General features: G+C 34.5%; 1 protein-coding gene across 1 annotated transcript in view; it reads right to left on the bottom strand.

Annotated features, from left to right (window-relative positions):
* The window catches only part of LOC145681868 (uncharacterized), a 197819-nt gene that overhangs the window by 36877 nt on the left and 138037 nt on the right, over positions 1-22905 (bottom strand). The window contains exons 10-13 of the mRNA XM_081753474.1: positions 20411-20502; positions 14101-14356; positions 11750-11869; positions 9511-9693 (exon numbers count right to left, since the gene is read on the bottom strand). Coding sequence (XP_081609600.1) covers positions 9511-9693; positions 11750-11869; positions 14101-14356; positions 20411-20502 — 651 coding nt within the window. The remainder of the gene's footprint in view (positions 1-9510; positions 9694-11749; positions 11870-14100; positions 14357-20410; positions 20503-22905) is intronic.

The raw sequence follows: 22905 nt of genomic DNA, 5'->3' as shown, positions 1-22905 counted from the left end.
AACTAAACCAGTTTACACTTGTTCTTATCATCCCAATCTTAAAATAACTAGAGCGAACCTATTACATACACTGCAAACTAGTAATATACTTCATTTCGGTTTGTCAGGACGGTATATATCCCACGGTTCTGAAACTTTGCACAATATGCAGCTGCAACTTTCTTCACTAAGGAAAAGGTACATTAATATGATAAATTAATATACTGTGATTAATATAATATATGAAGGCACTGAGATTAATATTAATATGAATGAAACATTTGAAGCCTACTAACTGTCTAGATATAAAATGTTGCTGCTGTATTTGAAAGAAACGTGTTATTGTGATTGAAAGAATATGGTTCATGTACTAGTAAGAACAAATATGTAAGTTCAGGGCAACTGCCAGAAGGGAAAATATTATCCCAGGCTTATGAAACTTTTTATAATAGTTAAATATATGCAAACTCAACTTTTCGTTACTATTATAAAAATACTGACAAATGTATAGCATTAAAAAATAAAAGATAAATGTTTTGAATTTTTCAACGAATTTTCAAAATTTTGCACCACTACCGGAACACATCATTCTAGGGTTTTGAAACTTCGCACAGGTAATACCTACATGTAGGTACAACATTTCCGCACTACCGAGGAAGGGCCTACGATTCCATTGAAAATTTACAAACTTTTAGATTTTGCCTATTTTTTACTAAATTACAATGGACAACAAATTTTAACTTTTTTCGTGCTTCGGAAAAGAAAAGTACATTTTCTTATGCAAATGAGGATGCTGAATACGAAAATAAAAATAAAAATGATGAATTGATTCAAGTTTAAGTGTAATCGATAGAAATGCATGTTATGTAGTGCTGACACTTAGATTCTTGAATTTTCTATTTGGTCTTTCACTTAAGTAGCTATTGCTTCAATTCTGTTTATCCGATTATCTTGGTTCATGTCATTCACTTCAGAATAAACCAAGTTTGCAAATGGTACTATGCGCATGTGTACATGATGTATAAGAATAGGGAAATTTAACCCTTTGGGGATCTTATGGTACATTTTGTACCATGCGCGTTTTTCATGGTACATTGCGTTATTTCTCTTCTATTTGAGCTTTTTTCGTCCGGTTTTTTTTTCAAGTCCAGAGACATTGTAGAAGACATTATGTATGGTTTCAGGCCGTCCTGCGTCCAGACATAGGAGGTGATGACGTCATAATTTTGAAATATAAATTTTCCCTTATGAAGCCTATGTTCATTATTATTTGGCGGGCTTATTTTTTCACGTAGAAGATTGGAATTTAGCACAAACATTCAGTCCACCGAGTAGTATTTACCAGATTTTTTGTTCCGATGTCAGTGTTAAAACAGGGGGGAACAAGAGAGACAAAGGGTTAAAAAAAAGGGATATTTTACCCCAAAAATTCCGTTTTTCGTCATTTTCCCGCCTCACATACATGATGCGGACACGTGAGTCATACCGCCTAAAAGGCAGTTCTATTCTGAACAGAATGACAGTCGAATTATAATCCTAGGGTAATTAGGAATGTCTCAGGGAATTTTTTAAAAAATATACTTCTATATAGGGAAAAATGGAAAAGGTCGGTATATTTTTGTTTTTGGCGGGCTTACTTTTGCACCTAGAAGATTGAAATTTTGCATAAACATTCAGCCCACCTATTAGTATTTACCAGATTTTTTCAGATCTCTGTATTAAAACATGGGGGTCCAGAGGGGAAAAAAGTTGAAAAAAGCGATTTTAGACCCAAAAAATCCCGTTTTTCGTGATTTTCCCGCCGAACATACAAGATGGAGACACTTGAGTCATACCGTCTGAAAGGCAGTCCCATTCTGAAGGGAATGACGGTCGAATTATTATTCTAGGGTAATTAGGGCCATCTCAGTGAAGTTTTATCAAAATATACTTCTGTATAGGGTAAAAATGGGGCATGGTCGGCACATTTTTTTTTTTTGGCGGGCCTATTTTTCACGTAGAAGATTGGAATTTTGCACAAACATTCAGTCCACCGAGTAGTATTTACCAGATTTTTTCCGTTTTCTGCGTAAACACAAGAGGGATCCAGAGGGGCAAAAGTTGAAAAAAGGGATTTTTAGACCAAAAAGTCCCTTTCTTCGTGATTTTCCCGCCTTACATACATGATAGACACACGTGAGTCATACCGTCTGAAAGGCAGTTCTATTCTGAAGATAATGATGGGCGAAACATGACCCTAGGCTAATTAGAAATGTCTCAGGAAATTTTTTCCCTGAGATCATGGTGTTTTGCGGTAATTTTGGGCATTGTGGGAATTCCTGATAAAATTTCTCCCACCCTTACTATTCAAGATAGAAACTTGAAATTTGGTACACGCAGTTAGTTTACTAAGTACTATTTATCAGATTTTTTGGAGGTCTCTACGTTCACACAGGGGGGGTAGGGGGGCCCAAAGTTGGACAAAAAAAATCCCCCCTCAAAATTTTCCCTTCGACATCAATTTTCCCTCTCCTGGTATATGGTATGGACATGCAAGTAATACCATTTGAAAGCCGGCTTTATTTTGAAGAGAATGAGGTATGAACCATGATTTTAGGATAAATAGTGACGATGCAGTAGCTGCTTGACTGAAAGTCTAAAAAATACCTCAAAAACCCAGGTACCAGAAAGGGTTAAGGTAAAATTGGGAATTTCCCGTCCAGAAATCCCTTTTTTCAAATGTAGCACCCCCTGGCACGGTCCCGACTAAAGGCACCCAAATATAATATACCTTTAAAACTACTGTAGTTTATAAGTAATACATGTGCCAAGTTTCATTGTGATACCTACATTAGTTGTGACGGAAAAATATTTCTCATAGACACAATACCAAATTTCATATAGGAAAAAGTGAGATAACTATAAAATCAATATTCTGAAGACAACGGATCCAACATTATACAGCAGAATCAAGAACAAGGTGCTGATCGACATATTTGGCAAACATGCGAAGTTGGAAGCACTCAACGCACCTCGACAAAAACAACCTCCGCCTCCGAGAAGACCAATACTACTTTCAGTGGTCATACGTGGAGTTGATCCATCATATACGGATGAAGAGATACAAGAAGAACTCACGCTTGAAGGACACACGATCACCAAAATAATTAGGATTCGAAATGACCGCGGCCCTACTTATATGGTCCGTGTGCTCACTTCACATCAAGACACGATTGATGAACTGTTAGAATCCGGAGCCTCCATCTATAATCACAAGCATCGTATAGAGCCTTCGCGGTCTACCGCTCCTATGCCAATACGCTGCGAACGTTGTCAGCTATATAATTCACATCATACGCAAGACTGCAAGAATACCAGTAAATATGGTTACTGTGCCGGACCTCACAATACACGCGCCTGTAATAATCTTGCACAACCTCCAAAATGTGCTACGTGTAGTGAGCAACACTCAGCATACAGCTACAGGTGTAAAGCGAAACCAGAACCTGCTCAGGAACGTCCTGAGTTGATCGTTTCATTGAGACCTCCGGCCCAACCGGATAACACACCACGTCCACTCGATTCTCCTGTCAATCTGGATCAGCTTCTTACTTTTTTAACATTGGCATTACAAAACAACCATCCATTTATCAGACCTCACATCCTTCAGCAAATTATAGTAGTCGCAAAAACTACCTTTCACGTTAGTTACACTGCCACCTATTCTGGTAATACTGTCCACTTTTATAAGTCCCATACTTCATCCGTCGATTAAATTCTTTCTTATTATGGCTCTCGTCTTTGTGTTTCTCAATATACGCTCTCTACGAAAAAAGCAAACTTTTATTTGAGCAACTTCTTCTTGAACAGCACGTCACGGCATTCTTACTCAACGAAACCTTTCTTTCTTCGTCTCACTCCTGCCGAATACCACATTATACAATGATCCATGCAGAAAACACTGTTCCGGCACTCCGAGTCAATGGAGGAGTAGTCATTGGTTTATCAGCTTCTTTACCTTTTCGGCAGCATCACTACAATGTAACACCTTTGCCAGAATACCTCCTGGCCACAGTTTACTTCAAAAGTATCGTCCTTACACTGGCTACTATATATGTTCGACTCGGCCACCACCTTTCATATCAATTTGTGCAATATATCTCGAACACCTACGGTTCATATCTCATCATGGCCGATTTCAATATGCACAGCCGCACCAATCAGGAAAGAACAACTCTTCAGAACTTCATCACGGCTAACACCACTGGCATTATTGTTCATCTCCCTCAAGCTACTCGCCCAATTTCAGATACCACACCTGACATTGTTATCGTTTCAAGTAATCTCATATCTCACTGCACCGTTGAAGTTCTTGATCTCCTTGGAAGCGACCACGCACCTATTAAATTAACATATCAATCACGTGCACAAAACGACACTCGTTCACCACTACCGCCACGGACTAGCTTACGTTTTGATAAAGCAAATTGGGACCAATATCGCTCTCACATCTCTCGCCGCACCATAAATCTCACGGAACTCACCACCGAAGATGAGTTACATACTACAATCGAGAAAATCACCAATGTCATTCAAGAAGCAAGTAACTTATACATCCCGACCTCTACATCTACTTCGTACACACCTCACCTTCCTCCACAATACCTCACAATGATGAAGCGATCACGCCAGCCATACTGGCAATTTCTCCATACTCGCAATCCAGAGGCATTACGTCACCACCGACAACTACAACATATGGTCCATAACTATATTAAGGCCTATAAACTACGTTGCTGGATTAATGCTTGCAATAATCTCTCAGACACTACCCATCCGAGCAAGTATTGGAAACGTTTCGATGCACTTTGCGGCAAGTTCTCCAAACCAAAATACCCTCTCTTACTCGGTGACATACCAGAAAATACTGATACTGACAAAGCAAACGCCATTGCTGATCATTTACAGACCATATTCACACCTACCATGATGGGCAACACCCCTCATGTAGTTGACCGACTTAACACTTCATCACCAGAATTCCAGCCCAGTAATAATCATGAGATTCACGCCAATACACCTGTAACGGCACCGATTACAGTACAGGATATTACTACAGTCGTTCACAACAAACACAATACAGCGCCTGGATTAGACACTATCACATATCGCCATATTAAGGAATGTCCTTTCACGCTTTTAATTTTACTTGCTCATATCTATACGTTTATCTTCCGTACTGGACACTTTCCGACCTCTTGGAAGACTTCTAAGATGCTCATGTTCCTCAAGCCTCATAAACCACCACAGGATGTTGCTTCATACCGGCCCATACAACTCACTTCCACATTCAGCAAAATCCTGGAACGTATTTTAGTTAAACGACTGCATACTTATTTGGGCGATCGTAATCTTCTTCCTTTCACAAAAGCCGGTATCCGGCCATCATTCGCTACAAATGATCAGCTTCTTCGACTTACTTCACTTATCACTCAGCACTTTAATTCCGTACAACCATCCTGTTTGGTACTCTTCGATCTAGAGAAAGCTTTCGATAAAGTCTGGCACAATGGTCTCCTATACAAACTCCTTACTCTACAGCTTCCCATAGTATACATTCGCTTCATTCACAGCTTCATTTCAAACCGCCTCGCATACATCTCTGTCAACTCCAGTCTATCACATCCTATTATTCTCCTCTCAGGCGTACCGCAAGGATCGGCCTTGTCCCCATTACTTTACCTGCTCTATGTTGCGGACATGCCTCGGCTTCCAGAGGGAATCCATTTATTTCAATATGCCGACGATACGGCGTTCCTTGCTCTGTGTAACACCATCCACCAAATTAATACAGTTCTACAGACTGCAATCGATCGCTTCACCTCATGGTGTACTCGTTGGAAACTCGGCCAACTCACCATAAATGCGGCTAAAACTCAAGCTATTGTATTTCTACCACAACGCCGAAGATCAAAAGTCCGTCGAAATCTTCGCAATATCGCACTCCATGTAGATGGCGAACCTATACGACTCAGTAACACAGTCACCTATCTTGGGATTACTTACGACCGTCACCTAACATGGAACAAACACTTAGCAACTATCACAGCAAAAGCCTACAATAGACTCAATTTGTTGAAACGCTTAACTGGTACGACATGGGGACTTAAGGCACAGACGATCCTAAATACATACAAAGTTTTCTTACGGCCAGTCTTAACGTATGGATTCACAGCGTGGATAGCCACCTCATCTAAATTCTATCAAAAACTTCTGATCCTAGAACGACATGCTTTCCGCATAGCCTTCCGTATCCGATTACCTAGCCCCATCCAGGAGCTATACCAACGCATCACTTTCCCTACATTACAGTATTACATCGAAAAACTACGTCTCACCTATATCAACAAACGTTTCCAAAACCAACACCCTTTACTTAATGACACTATGCGATACCTGGATTTACATCCCACACCACATGGTTATTATCATCCACCATTATCTCTCCTGTTTACGCTGTATCAATACACTTTACCCCCGAGAGATCCTTCGTTTTTCATCATCTCTGACTACATTATCCACGAACATCTTCCACTCATTCATCCATCATATCCTCTACAGTAATTACCTTTGTCTACTCACTTGGGCTTCCCCTGTTTTTCATCATTGCCTAGAGTTGCCCCTAGGTGGAAGATTATTTGTCTGACTAACAAAACCCACGTTTTGTCCTGTGCTTCGCACCTTGCCTCATTCTTCATCCTCATTATAAGCTTATCAAGTTTCAATTACATTTTCTTTTCCCCATTTTCTTGTATATCATTATTAAATTTTCCATTTACATTAATCTTTTTTGCTATAGTTAACACTTTCTATATATGTATGCATGTTTCATTCCTTTCATAATGGTAAGGATCAAAGTTCCTTACATCCAGTTTTGTTATTTCCATTTTATTGTTTTGCTATTTCATTTTGTTGTTTTGTTATTTATTGTAATATTTCATATTAATAATTTGAATAAAGCACATAGACCACCCACTGTCCTTTGCACCTGCAGTCCCTTTCTTCACTCAACTCACAGAGGGCGTAACCTCTTAAAGGTTGCTAGCCACTTTGCCTAGCGGGTAAAAAAATCAAATGAATCTGAAAAATATTATTTATTTGAGTATCATGAATTATACGTCATTCTCTTCAGAATAAAACAGGCTTTCAAATGGTATCATGATAATATGTGTATCTGTGTGTGTTTTACGAGAAAAGTGGAAATTGGGGTAAAATTGAGAATTTTCCGTCCAACAACAATCGGCAAGAGCAGAGTTGCTCCAGTAGCGCTGATATCGTTTCTCCATTGCTTGGTAGAAGGTATTAGGTGCACCTCTACTTCCTTATAGTTCTGAGAACGCTCGTTTCCCAAAACATTCGTCACCACTTTTCGGAGAGAATCTCATGCATTCCTCTCCTCATTTTCTAGCACTGCATCAAATTCAGGATCATTGAGGGGTTAGCAAATTTGATTGCCAATAAGGGTTCTTACTTGATTTTAGTTTCAGCAATTTGTCGAAGTTTACAAAAATATATTTGAATAGTTTTGATGCGTCTGTGAATAGCCGCCATCCATCGAGGTTATCATCTATGTTAAGTTTACTCATAAGACCAGTTAGGCGTACATTGTTACAACGTAATATGTCACTTTCCACTGAAAATACTGTTTAGGGATTCTGACGTGTTCAAAACACGAACAATTTTAGATCTTCAGAATAAGATCCCCACTTCTTGAGTTTGGATGCCAGCAGTTCTGCGCCACTTTTGACAGTCCCAGGTAACTTAATTCAGGTTGAATATCATATGGTGAATAGATAATGGTATTTTGGTTTTTGAAGTTAGGATCGGCGGAAGAGGATGAATCTGCAGAAGGATTTGAAAATGTGGGTCGACATTGTTCGCCTTTTGCTCTTCATCGGGTGAAATACTGGAGTAAGGTACAGGAAGTTGTGGAACCTTTAGTTCCTCAGAGTGTGGCACAATGACGAACGTTTCAAGAAATATTTGAATAAGTAGCAGTCCACTTTATTCTTTTTTGGATAGACTTTTAATTGGAAGAACTTTGCAAAAATAGCAGTTTGAAATATGATCTGTCGGTTCTCTCTATATCATTGGAACTACAAATGGCACGCGTGTCCTTTTTCCGTGTAGCCAGTCCCGCAAATTTGTAGAACAAGTATTACAACATACATGTGGTGCTCACTTCTTGTCCACATCTCCCACTTTACAGCCAAACCCTCTGGTGCTTGGGGTCCCGGGTTCGATCTCAGCCCCCGCCAAGTGAACTTTGTGGTGGACAAACACCGTGTGCGTGGGTTTTCTTGGGGTTCTCCCGTTTCCTCCCACTTTCTTCATTCCACCATTTCATTCATTACTCATCATCACCGTCTCCTTTAGCCTAACCGGCATAACCGTGGGACGTAAAACTCAAAGATTTCATTTCATTTTCATTTCATTTTTTTACAGCCAAAGTACAAGTGATAGGCTTTCTTTATGATAGGAGCGAAATTCCACTTTTCGCTTCACTTCGTTAAAAACAACAATTTGCTCTGCACTGCAAACACATTTATGCGACATGTTTCTATTTAGTATAGTCATAGAACGATAAATAATAATAATAATAATAATAATAATAATAATAATAATAATAATAATAACAGCACCCACCCAACATCTCACCACGACTACGTCCAAGATGGCAAATTCTAACTACAAAAGAACGTTACACAACATGTTTTCTCTGGCAAACTCTTCAATATAAACTAAACCGTAAAGTGATTGATATTTCTTTGTTAGCGATGAAGTACAGATAGCCAGAGACTACACAGGAATTTATGTTGGGAGGGGTCCTAAGCTTTTCGGGAGTCCAAATACAATTTGAAGCTAAATTATATTAAAATTTGTAAAATTAGACTAAATTTACAAACAAGGCGGGGTGTCGAGACCCGCAGAACCCACCTCTGCGTATGTCCTCGAAGATAGCATTGAAACTAACCGTCAAACAATACATTTTTTGAAATAAGTAGACAGCTCCTTAATTTGCCACGAGCCCTTAATTTGCCCAGCAAGGCACATCGGGTGATAAAGTATTTCTTTGAAATCCGAACCAATCTTCAAAAACTAATTTCATATTCGTTATCAGCACCCTAAAATTGGGAAGTATTGGTTACTTTTATCTCTGAAGCATTTTCACTGTTGACCAGTGTTATCGAAACTTCAGAGACCTTGCCAGAACAGAAGTTATCCTATTATCCTAAGGTTCTGAAATTTTGCAGGGGCAATACTTACATGAAGGCACAACTTTTCTGCACTGCCGCAAAGGGGTCCTCAAGCTTTCGACTTTTTCGACCCCCTTCCAGATAGTGTGCTTGCTAATGATTGTCAACCCTCATACGTGATGGATTTAATACTGTAGATGTCAGTAATGCCCACAAATATTGTAAATAAATAAACAAATCTAATACTGATACACCACTAGTACTCCTAAATTAAATTAATGACAAAAGAACTTACAAATTCATTCTAATTGGTTCAATAAAACATATTCCCAAAGCAATAGGCGATGACACATTCCACGAAGTATCTTCCGTTTCCATTTCGTAAGATGTAGCACTGTAGTAGTACTTAGTCCACAATGATTTAGTGACAAATGTTGCAAATACCAACAAAGCAATCCATATGCACACCCACAGACACCTGTAAAATAAGAAGAGTGATAACGTACAAAAACATACTGAACTCCATTACATCAGGAAGAGACATTCTTTCAAGCACATCAAAGTTTGAAAGAAGACAAACATTTTGTGATTCATTGCCACCGTGACAGCAGGAATATTAATATAATTACCATCAATAATTACTTTCTCAATTTTTAGTCAGCTTACTTGCAGAGCAATCGGACATTTTATAAAAGAAATATCACCAGAAATGACATCATTTCCAGATTAAAAGTTCGCTTTCAGTCTCATTAATCAATTGCTTTTTGTTTCTTGCTTAAACTTAAGCTGTTATTACATGCTTATGAATTCATTTTTGGTTCGAATATATCTCTACAGCGTTTCGGGTAAACGGCAATTTTCTGCAGCTGAAATTGTGATTACGAAGTTTTGAAGAGTATAATAAATTTAAAATGTCAGATCACATAGTTTAGTTGTCAGGTAAATTTACTGTAAGTTTCACAAAGTATAACTTAAATTTTTTTTAGGAACTCCTTTAGTTGACGGGGTGGCGCGGTGGCTCAGTGGTAGAGCGTTCACCTCTGGTGCTTGGGGTCCCGGGTTCGATCCCAGCCCCCGCCAAGTGAACTTTGTGGTGGACAAACGCCGTGCTTGTGGTTTTTTCTCGGGGTTCCTCCGTTTCCTCCCACTTTCTTCATTCCACCATTTCACTCATCTCTCATAATCACCGTCTCCTTTAGCCTAACCGGCATAACCGTGGGACGTAAAACTCAGAGATTTCATTTCATTTTCCTTTAGTTGACGGAACGTCAAGTCATTACTCATATTGTGAAGATAGCGAATACCTTCGGGTGTATCAAAGCTGTCTCTTAAACAGAGTTGGAGCTAATTTCCATATCACAGGAACCATGAATCAATGTATACGTATTTTCGATTAGATTTTATATTACTATTGTCATTCCATATTGTGCGAACAATAAAGTTATGTTGAATTTTGAAGTGAATTGGAAGACTTGACTTATATATGAAAGTTTAGTGCTTTAACGAATTTATAGAAGCCCACAATTGTTTGCGATTCTGCATTTTCACAAGATAATGGAGCTTAAAAGTAATGATAAAGTACGTAGCACTATTCAGTAACCAGAGAAATTTTGCATAAATCCATGTATATTTGTTAATGGCGTGAGTTTTCTTCAAACGACCTTCTTTAGTTTTATGAAGCATCTAATATCTTTATCTGAGTCACTGTGGTATTGTATTCCATAATGTGCGCCCACTGTTACAGAAATATGGTTTCTAACACGTTCGCTGCGTTACGAGTTACCGCTGGCTTGTGCGATATTTCATTTCTGTGCGGTGCCATTTTATGCACTGGATTACCTCTGTGCGTTAGTGGTATTTTCGTTTGTACAGATTTTTAACATAGCTAGCACCAACGGACAAACCAACGAGACACATCGGGACTCGAATAGCACTGTGATCCAAACTCAGTTTTATACTGCCGCAGCGAACGTGCTAATTAAAAGAATAGTTAACATTCTTCTTCAATCGAAAACATCCTGTTGTAACACTACAAATTTGGAGTATCATCTAACCAAAAATATACTAATATTGGTTACGAGAACTCTTACGAACATCAATGATAAAATACCAGAATATTAACTGAAAATTAAAACTGTAATGTCTAAGTACACGGCGAAACAAGTAATATAGAATAATGGCTAAAAAACAGACTAATATATTTCTTACATTTGATCTTGTGCAGCATGACATGTTTTTAAAGCAAGAACAATACTATTTTTCGCTACACCTAAGTAGCAGCTAATGTACTTGAGCTATTCACTGCGACAGTATTTGTCATAATGTAAGCAAAGATAGTATTTCTGAAAGTGATTTTGAAAACTTGTATTAAATACATAGAAGCCTCAAATTTATATATATATATATATATATATATATATATATATATATATATATATATATATATATATATATATATAACGTTAATTGTTTGTTACAAATAAATACAACTTTTAATAGTTTGAGCTCAGATCCGACATAAAAATTTACAATACCTAATTATCACACCTGGAGCGGTACGAAAATGCTTAACCCCGTCTACTGAAGATACTAACAGATACTCTTTAAGGGCTTCGACCAGTGCAGAGCAAATGTTCCGAAAAGTATTGTTATTTCTGAAAGAAATGAATATTGATCATTAATTTACACAAATTATTCATTAATTTGCATATCTATTATTTATAACAAGTTAATACGTAATCGGATTTAGTTCAGTCTGACAATAATTGCTCAGATTTTTAAGTGATATTTACATTGCGCTTCATTAACATTTTCTGTATGCACTAATTCAGACAAACAAAAATAACGGTCCAATTTAAAGATTTTAGTGAACTTTTCTATTTGCTAAGGAGAAGCTCAAATGATCACTCAGCATGACTTTCCACATACCTGTCTTATTTCTGAAATTATAATATTGGTTATTAGCATATATCCTATATAAAACATAGGGGTAAACACACACAAACAAACACACACACACACACATACATACACACACACACACATACATACATACATACACACACACACCACATACTACAGTGCATGCCGAGACGTACTTTATTTTAGTATACCTTAGAATCCGGAAAAGGTGAACACAGCCTTACTGGATCCTTATATTAAGCCATTCAGAGTACAAGGAAATCAAAACAAATTACCGAAGTTGTGAGAATAACAAACATAAGGCTTGTATGGCACATTAATGTTTATGGAAAAGTTAATGCTGTTTTTTTGACATAGGAGTTATTTACAATATCTAGACAAGCATTTTTAAACTCTGAAAGAAGCTTCAGATGAAGTTCATAACGATAAAATCGTACAAAATGATCAAAAAGTTATTTTGAAAGCACCAATTGTGAAATACGTGTTTGAAAAAATTCCTACGCACAATATGAAAATATATGTTTAAATGAGAATTCATTTCTTTAAGAAACCGATACTTGTAAGTCTTCAAGAAAATAACGATTTCTGTATTTTTATGTATACAAGACTTACATCTTGCATAAACGAATAATTATCAGTTAAGTAAGATTATCTTTCCATGGTTTTGTAAAATGCACTTTAAAATTTATTATTTATAATGCGCTAATACATTTAATGCATTTTGCCACTTAACTTCATATATATATGTTTGCAAATAACCTATTAGATCTGTGTGTGCACGCAGGTATAATAAAAAATAAAATGAAATTTTAATAATATATTTAGTGTATTAGATCAGGATTGGAACTACACTGGAATATAAACTAGGACATATAAATTCTAAATATAAAGTAAATGAATATTATAAGAACGTCACTAATTAATAGACTGAATAAATATTTGTTTTATCAAATAATTCCGTTTGTTTCATAAAGTAGATATTCAACATAGTAACACTAGTTTGAACTTAGTCTTGAAGTTTGATTGTTTGTGTCATTTTGTTTGTGAAACGTGAAGTGTGGTTCCTGTTGCAGAAATCAGCAATTTTAATCGAAATAAATGAATTTATAAAACAATGAGAGTCATAAAAATATTATCGAAAGATCTTTCACAAAACATTTTGAGTGTTATAATTTATATTTTAAGTATAAATAAAAATACTAAAGGATGCATTCTACATTATTTGATTTCCATGAGTTAATGCATACAATTTTGCAAGTTGCTTTAGTAACTTTGAATACTATTTGCCATACAATACCGCATACAAGCAAACGGTAGAATCCTTTGAACTTCTTTATGGTTCTAAATAGTTGAACCTTTCCTTTGAACTGATTTTTAACCTTGTTTGTAAATATATATTCAAAATAATATTTATTAAATTTTTATACTGGGTATACTGGGTATGTTGATTGCAGATAACAAAATCGTTTCTTCTTATATATTAACCTTTTCATCCTGTGTGAATCATATTTCAAATACCAATTCCGGCTTTTACAGGAAATATGGAAAGTTTAGCTGATCTCTTTTATTGAACATGAATCCATATTTTTAAGTAGTTTCGGCCAAATTAGATCGATAAAGACGCGTATATAAAGTAGTATAAGAACGCTAAATTCACATCGAAATGCATTTTGCAGCTCCCTATCACCGGTTTTGCTCTACGTCAATTTACACAGAAACTACAATTATTAGTTCAACATTAAATTTTGTTTTTCATACAGGAATATACGGGATTGTTCTCAAAACGCTAAATAATCCGTCTAAAATAATCATTTCTCGCATACTACTTTTTTCAAGTTTAAAAGTGAAATGTTTCCATAGAAATATTACTTTTGCAAAATATGCTTTGTGTTATTTTAAATAGCAAGTCGTAGATGCAATACAACATAAAATGAGAATGAAAAGTAACGAAGTAATCGCAAACCTTAAACTCATCAATGTGCCTCTGAATGCCACTCGGCTGTTTCCTCTCAACAATAATCTTCTCTGATAAATTTGCATCAACTCAGTATTTCTGTTGAAGTCTGATACTCTTCTGCGTCTTCTATTCATGACATGCCTTTGATTTCGCACCTTTGTTATTAATACGCAAATAATTTCTCTGACACAAAGATAAACAAACTCAATACAGGACATCAAACTGCATCCGAAGAAAAAACCTCCAATACCTCCAAATGATACTAGAAAAACAATATTTAATTCTCCATTACAGCTAAATACATTTTAGTAAATCTATCTAATATAAATCAAGCATATACAGTATAAATTAGTACCCATAAAAGTAAAAATAATTCTTGTTTACAATGAACGGGATAATTAGAACAAAAATAATGAAATAAATTGAAGAGAGTATCTTATCATCTTAGGAGGAACAAGCAGGAATGTCTTCATCTGAATACAACCCCGTGTATTTCAGTGTCTGGTGTTTCTCTCATTGATGTCAACCATTCGTGTTTAGTTAGTTTCTTACCTGCCATTCCTCCAAATAATCTACATCAGTGATCGTCACAAGATATGGGCTACTGGTATTGAACTTCCAAGCTTTATTCTGAACCACGTAAGTGATTAAGATTTTGGATCTGCCATTTAACTCACATGCACCAGTGCATCGAGTCACCGAGCAAATTCCCGATTTTCTAAACGAGTCATAAAAGAGATGCGCATTACTAATTTCAGTATAGTTGGTTGTGATAATCTAAACATGTTATACCCTTACTGTCGACACTTGTTATACAGCACTAAGCTTATGTTCCTGAAACCTTCAATGCATGTATTTCAATCTTTCTGTAGGCTTAGATTGGGCAAAAATTACTTATTTACTTTAATCTGAACAATTAGATAAATCCTAATAATTAGATCTTGAAGAACTGAAGCATATATATATATATATATATATATATATATATATATATATATATATATATATATATATATATATATATATATATATCGAAAAGAGTTTCCCGGTAAATAGTGAGCCTAGGTTATGTGCTAATAGAATAGGAAATCAACATCAAATTAATTCTTCTAACACTAACCATAGATTATCAATAAGGTTTGACACGAGACTTAAGTTTCTCAAGCTACGGATAAACAAGTTTAGTATGGTGCTTTGCCAAATTAAAAAATCTACTAGTTCTTATCCGTACCTTAGAGTGCGCCTGCTCACTCAACCATTTTTGGAACTATCCTTTCCGCCCTTCTTCGTTGATGACCGGTCATTAGATGTTTCGAAATTACAACCTGACAGTAAGTTTTGAGGTTATGCAGCTCACGTTGTACTCCGGTTCTAAAATAAAATCTTTACTGAAATTCATTGAGTTCTTCAGCCAGAATGACAGCACTTGCTTTACATTTCTTTGTGACAATTGTCTTTTATGTTCAGCGATCCATATCAATAAGGACTGCTTTCGATCACTACCATTGCTCTCGTATGATTACAAACTACTCTTTCACGAGTTCTGTTTGCCATCATTATCTTGCACGATACACCCAAAACACCAGGAGATTTTTATGAAGTTCTTCAGATTTACGTATAAGCTAAACAAGCTATTGCTTAGGGTTCCACTGGCTTGGAGGCTCCAATATTTAAAGAAAAAATGGTTGTAATGTAATTTTCAAATAAAGCAATAAGCAAGTAAATAAAACGCACAAACAATGGTATTTTGTATTGTTATGCACTAGGCTTTTACGAAGCAAGTTACAGTGTTCTATTTCTCAGCCCCACTTGTAATGAGGCCTCTGTTATGAAGCCCCGCTTATAATGGAGCCCCCGTTTCGCAGCTCTGCTTGCATTTGGTCCTTTTTTCCATTTAGATATCCATTAGGTTCATAAATTAGCATATATTCAAACTTAAAAAATGGGGATATTTTGTCACTGAAAAAGAAAGCGTGACACATAAAGGACCCCTAACGCTTGATATATATATAAAGGTCCCCTTTCAATAGCTTAGGGGACAATCAAACCTAAATCCGGCACTGATAGTGTAATATATATTTGCTTTTGCATTTTATAAACTATTTGTGGTTTGGATTTCAAAAGAAATAAATTCTAATAAATACTAAACCAAGTGATATTTGTATAATTTCCAACTTAAAGTTCTCTCTTTATGACAGGGCATTATTTGTAATTCATTTTACATAGGCTATTTCGCGAATATATAAAATGAATTCTAGTTCTAGACAACGAAATACACATTTTATGCTTCTATAGTGCTGAATTTACATTTGGGTTTGAAATCTTTTGATATATCAGTAAATTGATGCATTATAACACATTCATTTTTAATAAAATATTTATTTCGACATCAAACTAATTAGGTTACGAAGTTATTCACTTGTAAGAAGGCATTAACTTGAATAAAGAGAAATTAGGGGCACTGACTTCAGTAAAGCGAAATCAGACAATTAGCAATCACAAATATATAAACAAAGATTTCATTGTTAGCTGTGTTGAAATACCAACAGTCAAAGTCAACAGGTGCTCTAACTGGAATCTGTGTTTAAATCCCAACAGGTGTTCTACTCGCTCTCTTTCTAGAAAAGAATGTACTTTGTCAGATATACAACGCCAACAATGTACCCATTAAACCGGTTTCATTTCACAAAGATCTAGATGTTGTTTTTGACGAAATCCTCTCCTTTGTGGATCACATCATATCGATCTCATTCAGAGTTATAGAACTATTTGGTCTACTTTTTAGATTTTCTGAAATACAAAGTCTCATGCTCGTATGATGTTTTATAAGGCTTTTGTTTTCCCGATCATTGAATATTTTTCACCTGTATGAAATATGGCAGTACCTACTAATATATCTCGTATTGACTCCGTCTTAAACTTCTTTCTTGTCATGGTCAGGTTTAGAATTCCCGAGTTACGCAACCACACGAGACAAGAAGTAATATCTTTAATGAACTTACGTACGCCTGACAAAGGATGCCGTGCTGCTACTTACTTTACTATAAGGAATTATCATTGGCAAAGTTGATTGTTACTTAATACTATCGCAGATCAATATCCGTGTTCCTCCACGGCGAACTTACTTTTTTAATATGCTAACTTATGTGACCCCTAGGTTATCAAACGTTAAGCGCTCCTTGTTTTAACGACTAACGCACGATTGCAATACAGTTAGTGCAGGTTTTAACATTTTCAGTTATGAACGAACCTTTAGAACCTGTTTCTTGTTTCAACTTAATAGGATATTATAATCTGAGAGATGTCTCTTCCTTTTTGTATTTCTTTCTTTCTTATTGTTTTTGTCTTTTTTCCTTATGTTGTTTGGTTTCAGATAAATAGCCTTGTTCTGTATGAAACTAAGTGAATAAATAAATAAGTAAATATCATATTGTTAGAGAATAATATATGGAAGAAAGATTCTAACTCTCGTCCTGTAAACTTCGTTTTCTATATAAGTACCTTTCCACCTCACGTTATCTCGATTATTCGTTATATCTGTGGTTGGCATTAAATGGTTCTCGAAAAATTAATTATAGTTGTTATTTTACTTGTATGATTCAGGAAAACTAATTATTGTATTTCATTTAATAGTATGTCTGAAATTAATAGATACTTATATGTAAGGCAATGATGGGTATACTTAATTTGCCTCCAACTTATTAGGAAAATGTTAAACATTATATATATTAATATTATGATGGAAACTACACAATGTATTAACCAATACCTAATATTTAGTGTCACAAACTTCCATTATGAATACTAAAGCTGCATGCTATATGACAACAACATCAAACATAATGTTTTTGAGACGCTCACCCTTATCGAACAAATGATACCATACATAGACTACTACACTTAAAATTTTTGAAATACTAACATTGAATATACGTGCGCTATTTTGTTAGTGTAATGTTGGGTGGTTGTGAATAGTAAAGATGGCGAGTAATGTGGATTGGTATGATGAAAAGGGGAGATATTGATGGAATGAAATTAGTAATCTTTTCTATTTACAAAGAAAGATGAATTAGATGGTTAGAAGGAATAAGTGTATCCAAGATTACCATTTGATTGAGCAACAATGTCCAAAGTGATGGCGACATACAGGACAAGCAACAATCCATCCCGATATATGAAAGAAAGTAGACGAAAACAAGCCAAGGCAGGGTGGTTGACGAATATTTAAGAGGATTAACGCAATGAAACTTAAAGCTAATTTCTTTGACTGCAGAATTTAATCATTAGATAGGACGGTCTTGTTTTACAGTCACATTTGGGTGATAGCTACATAAGCGAAATATTCATGGTCAAGTTGCGATTTTGAAAAGCCACAGCATGAAAACGTTTATTTCCAAGAAAACAAAATATAAAAGTTCGAAGATTGGAAGAGATTAATGTCTGTTCCAGCCCTCAACATTACGGTATTCCTTTTAACTTATCATCACTCTCGAATATGAAATTAGCCAAAGATTATGTGAACGTTTAAAGTGTATTCTTCGTACAGTACAGATGTAGTTTTCCGGAAGCATTGCAGTTTTCGAAAATGGTAACGTCTTGATATACAGACAGTATTGTTCAGGCGTGGTTTAAGAATCATCAAGAAGTTTAAGGAACTTCTCTCTTGATCCCTTAGTGTGATATATATATATATATATATATATATATATATATATATATATATATATATATATATATATATATATATATATATATATATATATATGTATACTGTGTTCGTTCTTGTGTACGGAGAATATTATATGCGAATTTCGACACATTCTTTATAGATAAACATATTTATCTTTGACTTCTCAAATTTTATATTATATTTAATACAAGAATAATGCAAAACTTTAATTAAAATTAATAGAAACTCATCGCATACTCAATTAGAAATCGTGCAAAGTGAATTCCACACTACAAGCTAGCACCTGGTGACTTAATGTGTGTGCAGTTGTTATTACAACAAATGCCAAGATGAGCATTTTTGAGCTAACACAAACTAAAACGTATTATATTAGGACTTAAGCACTGTAATGCAGTACACAATCTAACGCTGATTTTAGCTTCAGATAAATTATTTAAAGAAAGAAATATTCGTTTATCTCTTTAGTAAGATATTTCCTTGAATATGTGTATACATGCAGCAATTATACCAGAAAGATCTAGTTTCCGACCAGGAAGTATGGGGCAAAATATTTCACTGTAATGGTCACTTTGAGAATCCTATCCATTTATTTCTGGTCAAATGGCTAACAATTTTGTTTTGAGATTATAATTTATTTTCTTTGTGTATTTAAAAACCAGTATTGGCAGTTACTTAACTTCCTGCTACATCATATATTACTATTTAATCAAGTAATTATTTTCTAATATTAAGGATAAATTTTTCCAAATTTCTTATTTTTTTAAAGAAAAGTTTACATCAAATATAAAAGTAAAATTTCTGTTGAGGTGAAATTAATTACTGCATTTACAATACCTGATTGTGATATGTTTCATACTATTGTTGCATAAAATAGTTATTCAGTATCAATGATAGTTTGCGGTTGATACTTATTTTACTCACAACAATAAAGCACAGTATGTGCCTCTTGTTTAGTTCTTGTGCAGTAAAACAGCCTGGTCGCCTTATTTTTCATATGGTATTCAAAGGAATCTCCTTTTGTCCAGGTAAACCTTTATAGGCTTATAATTGTTTTATCCATTCACTTGTTGGTGCATTATCGAAGAAAATAATTCATTCAAAATGTTTTTTCAGAAATTTTTCCAATGAATTTTTACTTTCCTACACCGTTCCACGTTTCTCTTCCTTGAAGCAAAACACTAAATCAAGCTTTCCATAATGTTAAATATTTTTGTTGTCCAACCGCAAAGATAAAATATTTTTTTCTCTCCAAGTACTAACACACAATTCAGCAATCATTCTACTTATATTTTTAGTCTTCGGTACCACTTAGTCATACTAATCATATCTACATTATATTATTATTATTATTATTATTATTATTATTATTATTATTATTATTATTATTATTATTATTATTATTAGAAATTAACATTTCTAGATTCTTCATTACATAAATATTCATTAACATCAAACTTCTAAATTGTGGACTTTGCATTGTTTATAAGACTCGCTTCTAATAACGTTTTTGGATAACAAAATATTCATTTATTTATTTTATCTATTTAGTCTTATTTTATGTACGTAAAACGTATCTACGTAAAATATGATCTACGTAAAGCCAATAACTAAACTCTGCCTGCTTACCTAACATTTCTACATCTCCAAATACAATGTCTCGTTTAAATCTGACCTTAGGAAAGTTCAGTATTGCATAGATAATAGAATCTTTTTTGTGCCTGAAAATAACAATAAAAAATTAGCAATATTGATTTTTAAATTATTACGTATTTTATTTTTGTAGCATTAGGTTGTATTTGAGATCGATGAATGAAAGTTGTATAAATACCCGCTATATATTGGGATGAATAACGATTTGTGCGTAAATGTATTACTCGGGGATGCAAGTAAAAGACCATATGATTGCAAATGTAAACTTATTTCTCCACTTTCATCTAAACTCTATAATTTTTTTCCGTTCTGATTTTTCCGGAATGTGTCGGTACATGTAACCATCTCATTTGATGGTGGTCAGTCCGAGTTTGCAAATTAATGTATTTTAAGAAATAATTATGATCAAATTATATTTTCCATCACTATTATATTATTAGAATCATCATTGATAAAATATATCCTAAACCAGATTATTGCTGGATCTAAAGTTATTACCTACAGATTACGAGTATTAACTTCATTATTGTTTTATATATATATATAGAAAATTATGTTATACTTTTGCCATGTTATTTCATTATTGATTGCTAGTGAAACGTTTATCTACATTAACATATCGTTGATATACTAAAAATGACATCAATAAAGTATTAAAATTTAAACACTATCAATACAAGAGTATTTTCTACAACTTAAGTGGTATCATAATACGAATGGAAATCCTTATTCTAGAACCAGATTGGAATAAGATACGCCACTTGAGATCCTCATAGGCAGACATAACAAAATATTTTGTTTACATTAGGATCAAATTTAAAACTTGTAATTTGATCATAAATATTTGTTAAAATGCGTTCATTTTTGAAATTAATTAAAGTAAGATATTAAGAGCCTTTTAAACACGCTATACCATTCGAGGGAAAAAGTGCAAAACCTCATAACTCATCAAAACCAAACTTTACAGGAGAGCAATAAAATCTGTCTAATTTTACCACTAGGTTTTCACTTTTTAATTGGGTTTTCGTTTACAAGCTTTTGCACACACGTAGATCCAGATGAGGGGAATTGAATGCAACCAAAATCTAAAATTTCATAAAAAGTGGAGATACGAGATTTTGCACTTTCGCCATCGATATACAAGTAGATAGTGAGAGAGTGTGTGAAAACTATAGATAAAACTTTAGTATTCATATATATTCCTGCCACTTTCCATTAGTTCACATTTAAACTGCTTTTGACTCTAATTTATGTCTACTCTTTAATTTCTTTAAAATGTGCTCATAACAACGTCGTCTACATAATTATATATGGTAAGAGATCTTAAAATGATTACATTTTCTATTAATATATTTACCTGTTCAGTTTCTTGGCTTTTCACGCCGTTACTCTTTCCATGACAGTTCCATTTACTTAACATAAAGGTTTTATTTGCTATGGTTCCTATTATTATCTTCCCTATTTGTCTTTTCGGAGTTCAAAAACCGAGTCACATTAACCCTAATACACGTTGTTACTAGTTGAAGTTGACACTTTAATAGGTCTATTCGAGTACAATCTAATCCTACGAAATTATATTTCATTCCTTAAATCATCAGTTTAGTTTTGATTGTGCTCAAAGAGCTTGAAGTACGTTATGAAGACTTTTGAAATATGTTATCAATACTAGTAAAACATCTCCCTTATTTGCTTATTAAAGTTGTTAATTTAGCTGTTCAGATTATTCCCTTAGGATTGAAACATGTCTTGAAGAAAGATAGGTACATTATGTGATGCAAATGTAAATTCACTGTCTTTATCGCGCAATATTACAACATAGCCACGTGCTTTCTACTTGCTGAGGTTTAGTTCATTATTATTATTTAGTTTATCATACATTATTATTTTTCCTCCAAAGTTAATGATAGTATATTAGATCGTATATGCTAATATTAAACAATCTCAAAGTATTGTAGGGAGGTACTATTACTGTCCTTTCAATTAGCACTTACGAATTGTGATCAAGTAACACGATTACGAAGGTTGTAATTTTAACCCATTACTGCCCCTTGGCAACTTAAGTTGCCACGGCAATTTTTCGTTAGAGCGCAGAAATTCATGGATTGACGTTGCAGGTTTTAGCTATGAAGTTACTTTGGAGTCTGCTTCGTCATAGCATCGTTGTATTTTCTTTCTATGATATATTGACGTCAGGTTAGCACTGTTTTTGGCTACAATGGGTTTTGAGGAGAAAGACTCAACTTGATTGATTTCAAAGACTCCAGAAGGAAGGATTGAAGGTCTGTAAAGGAAGGATTATCTCGATTTTAATAGTTATGTTTTCGCAGTGTATTTTCTCCCTAAAAATTGTAACTTTCCAAAATGTTCCCTTTTTTGAGTATGTATGTGCCATTGGGCAACTTACGTTGCCGTCCTAAAAAACAAGAAAAAAATAAATATTTTTCAAAAATATTCTAATTTCTATTTTAGAG

The sequence above is a fragment of the Thermobia domestica genome, chromosome 3 (assembly GCF_964235325.1).
Source record: "Thermobia domestica chromosome 3, izTheDome1.hap1.1, whole genome shotgun sequence".
Taxonomy (NCBI): Eukaryota; Metazoa; Arthropoda; class Insecta; order Zygentoma; family Lepismatidae; genus Thermobia; species Thermobia domestica.
This window is presented reverse-complemented; position numbering and strand designations above follow the sequence as displayed.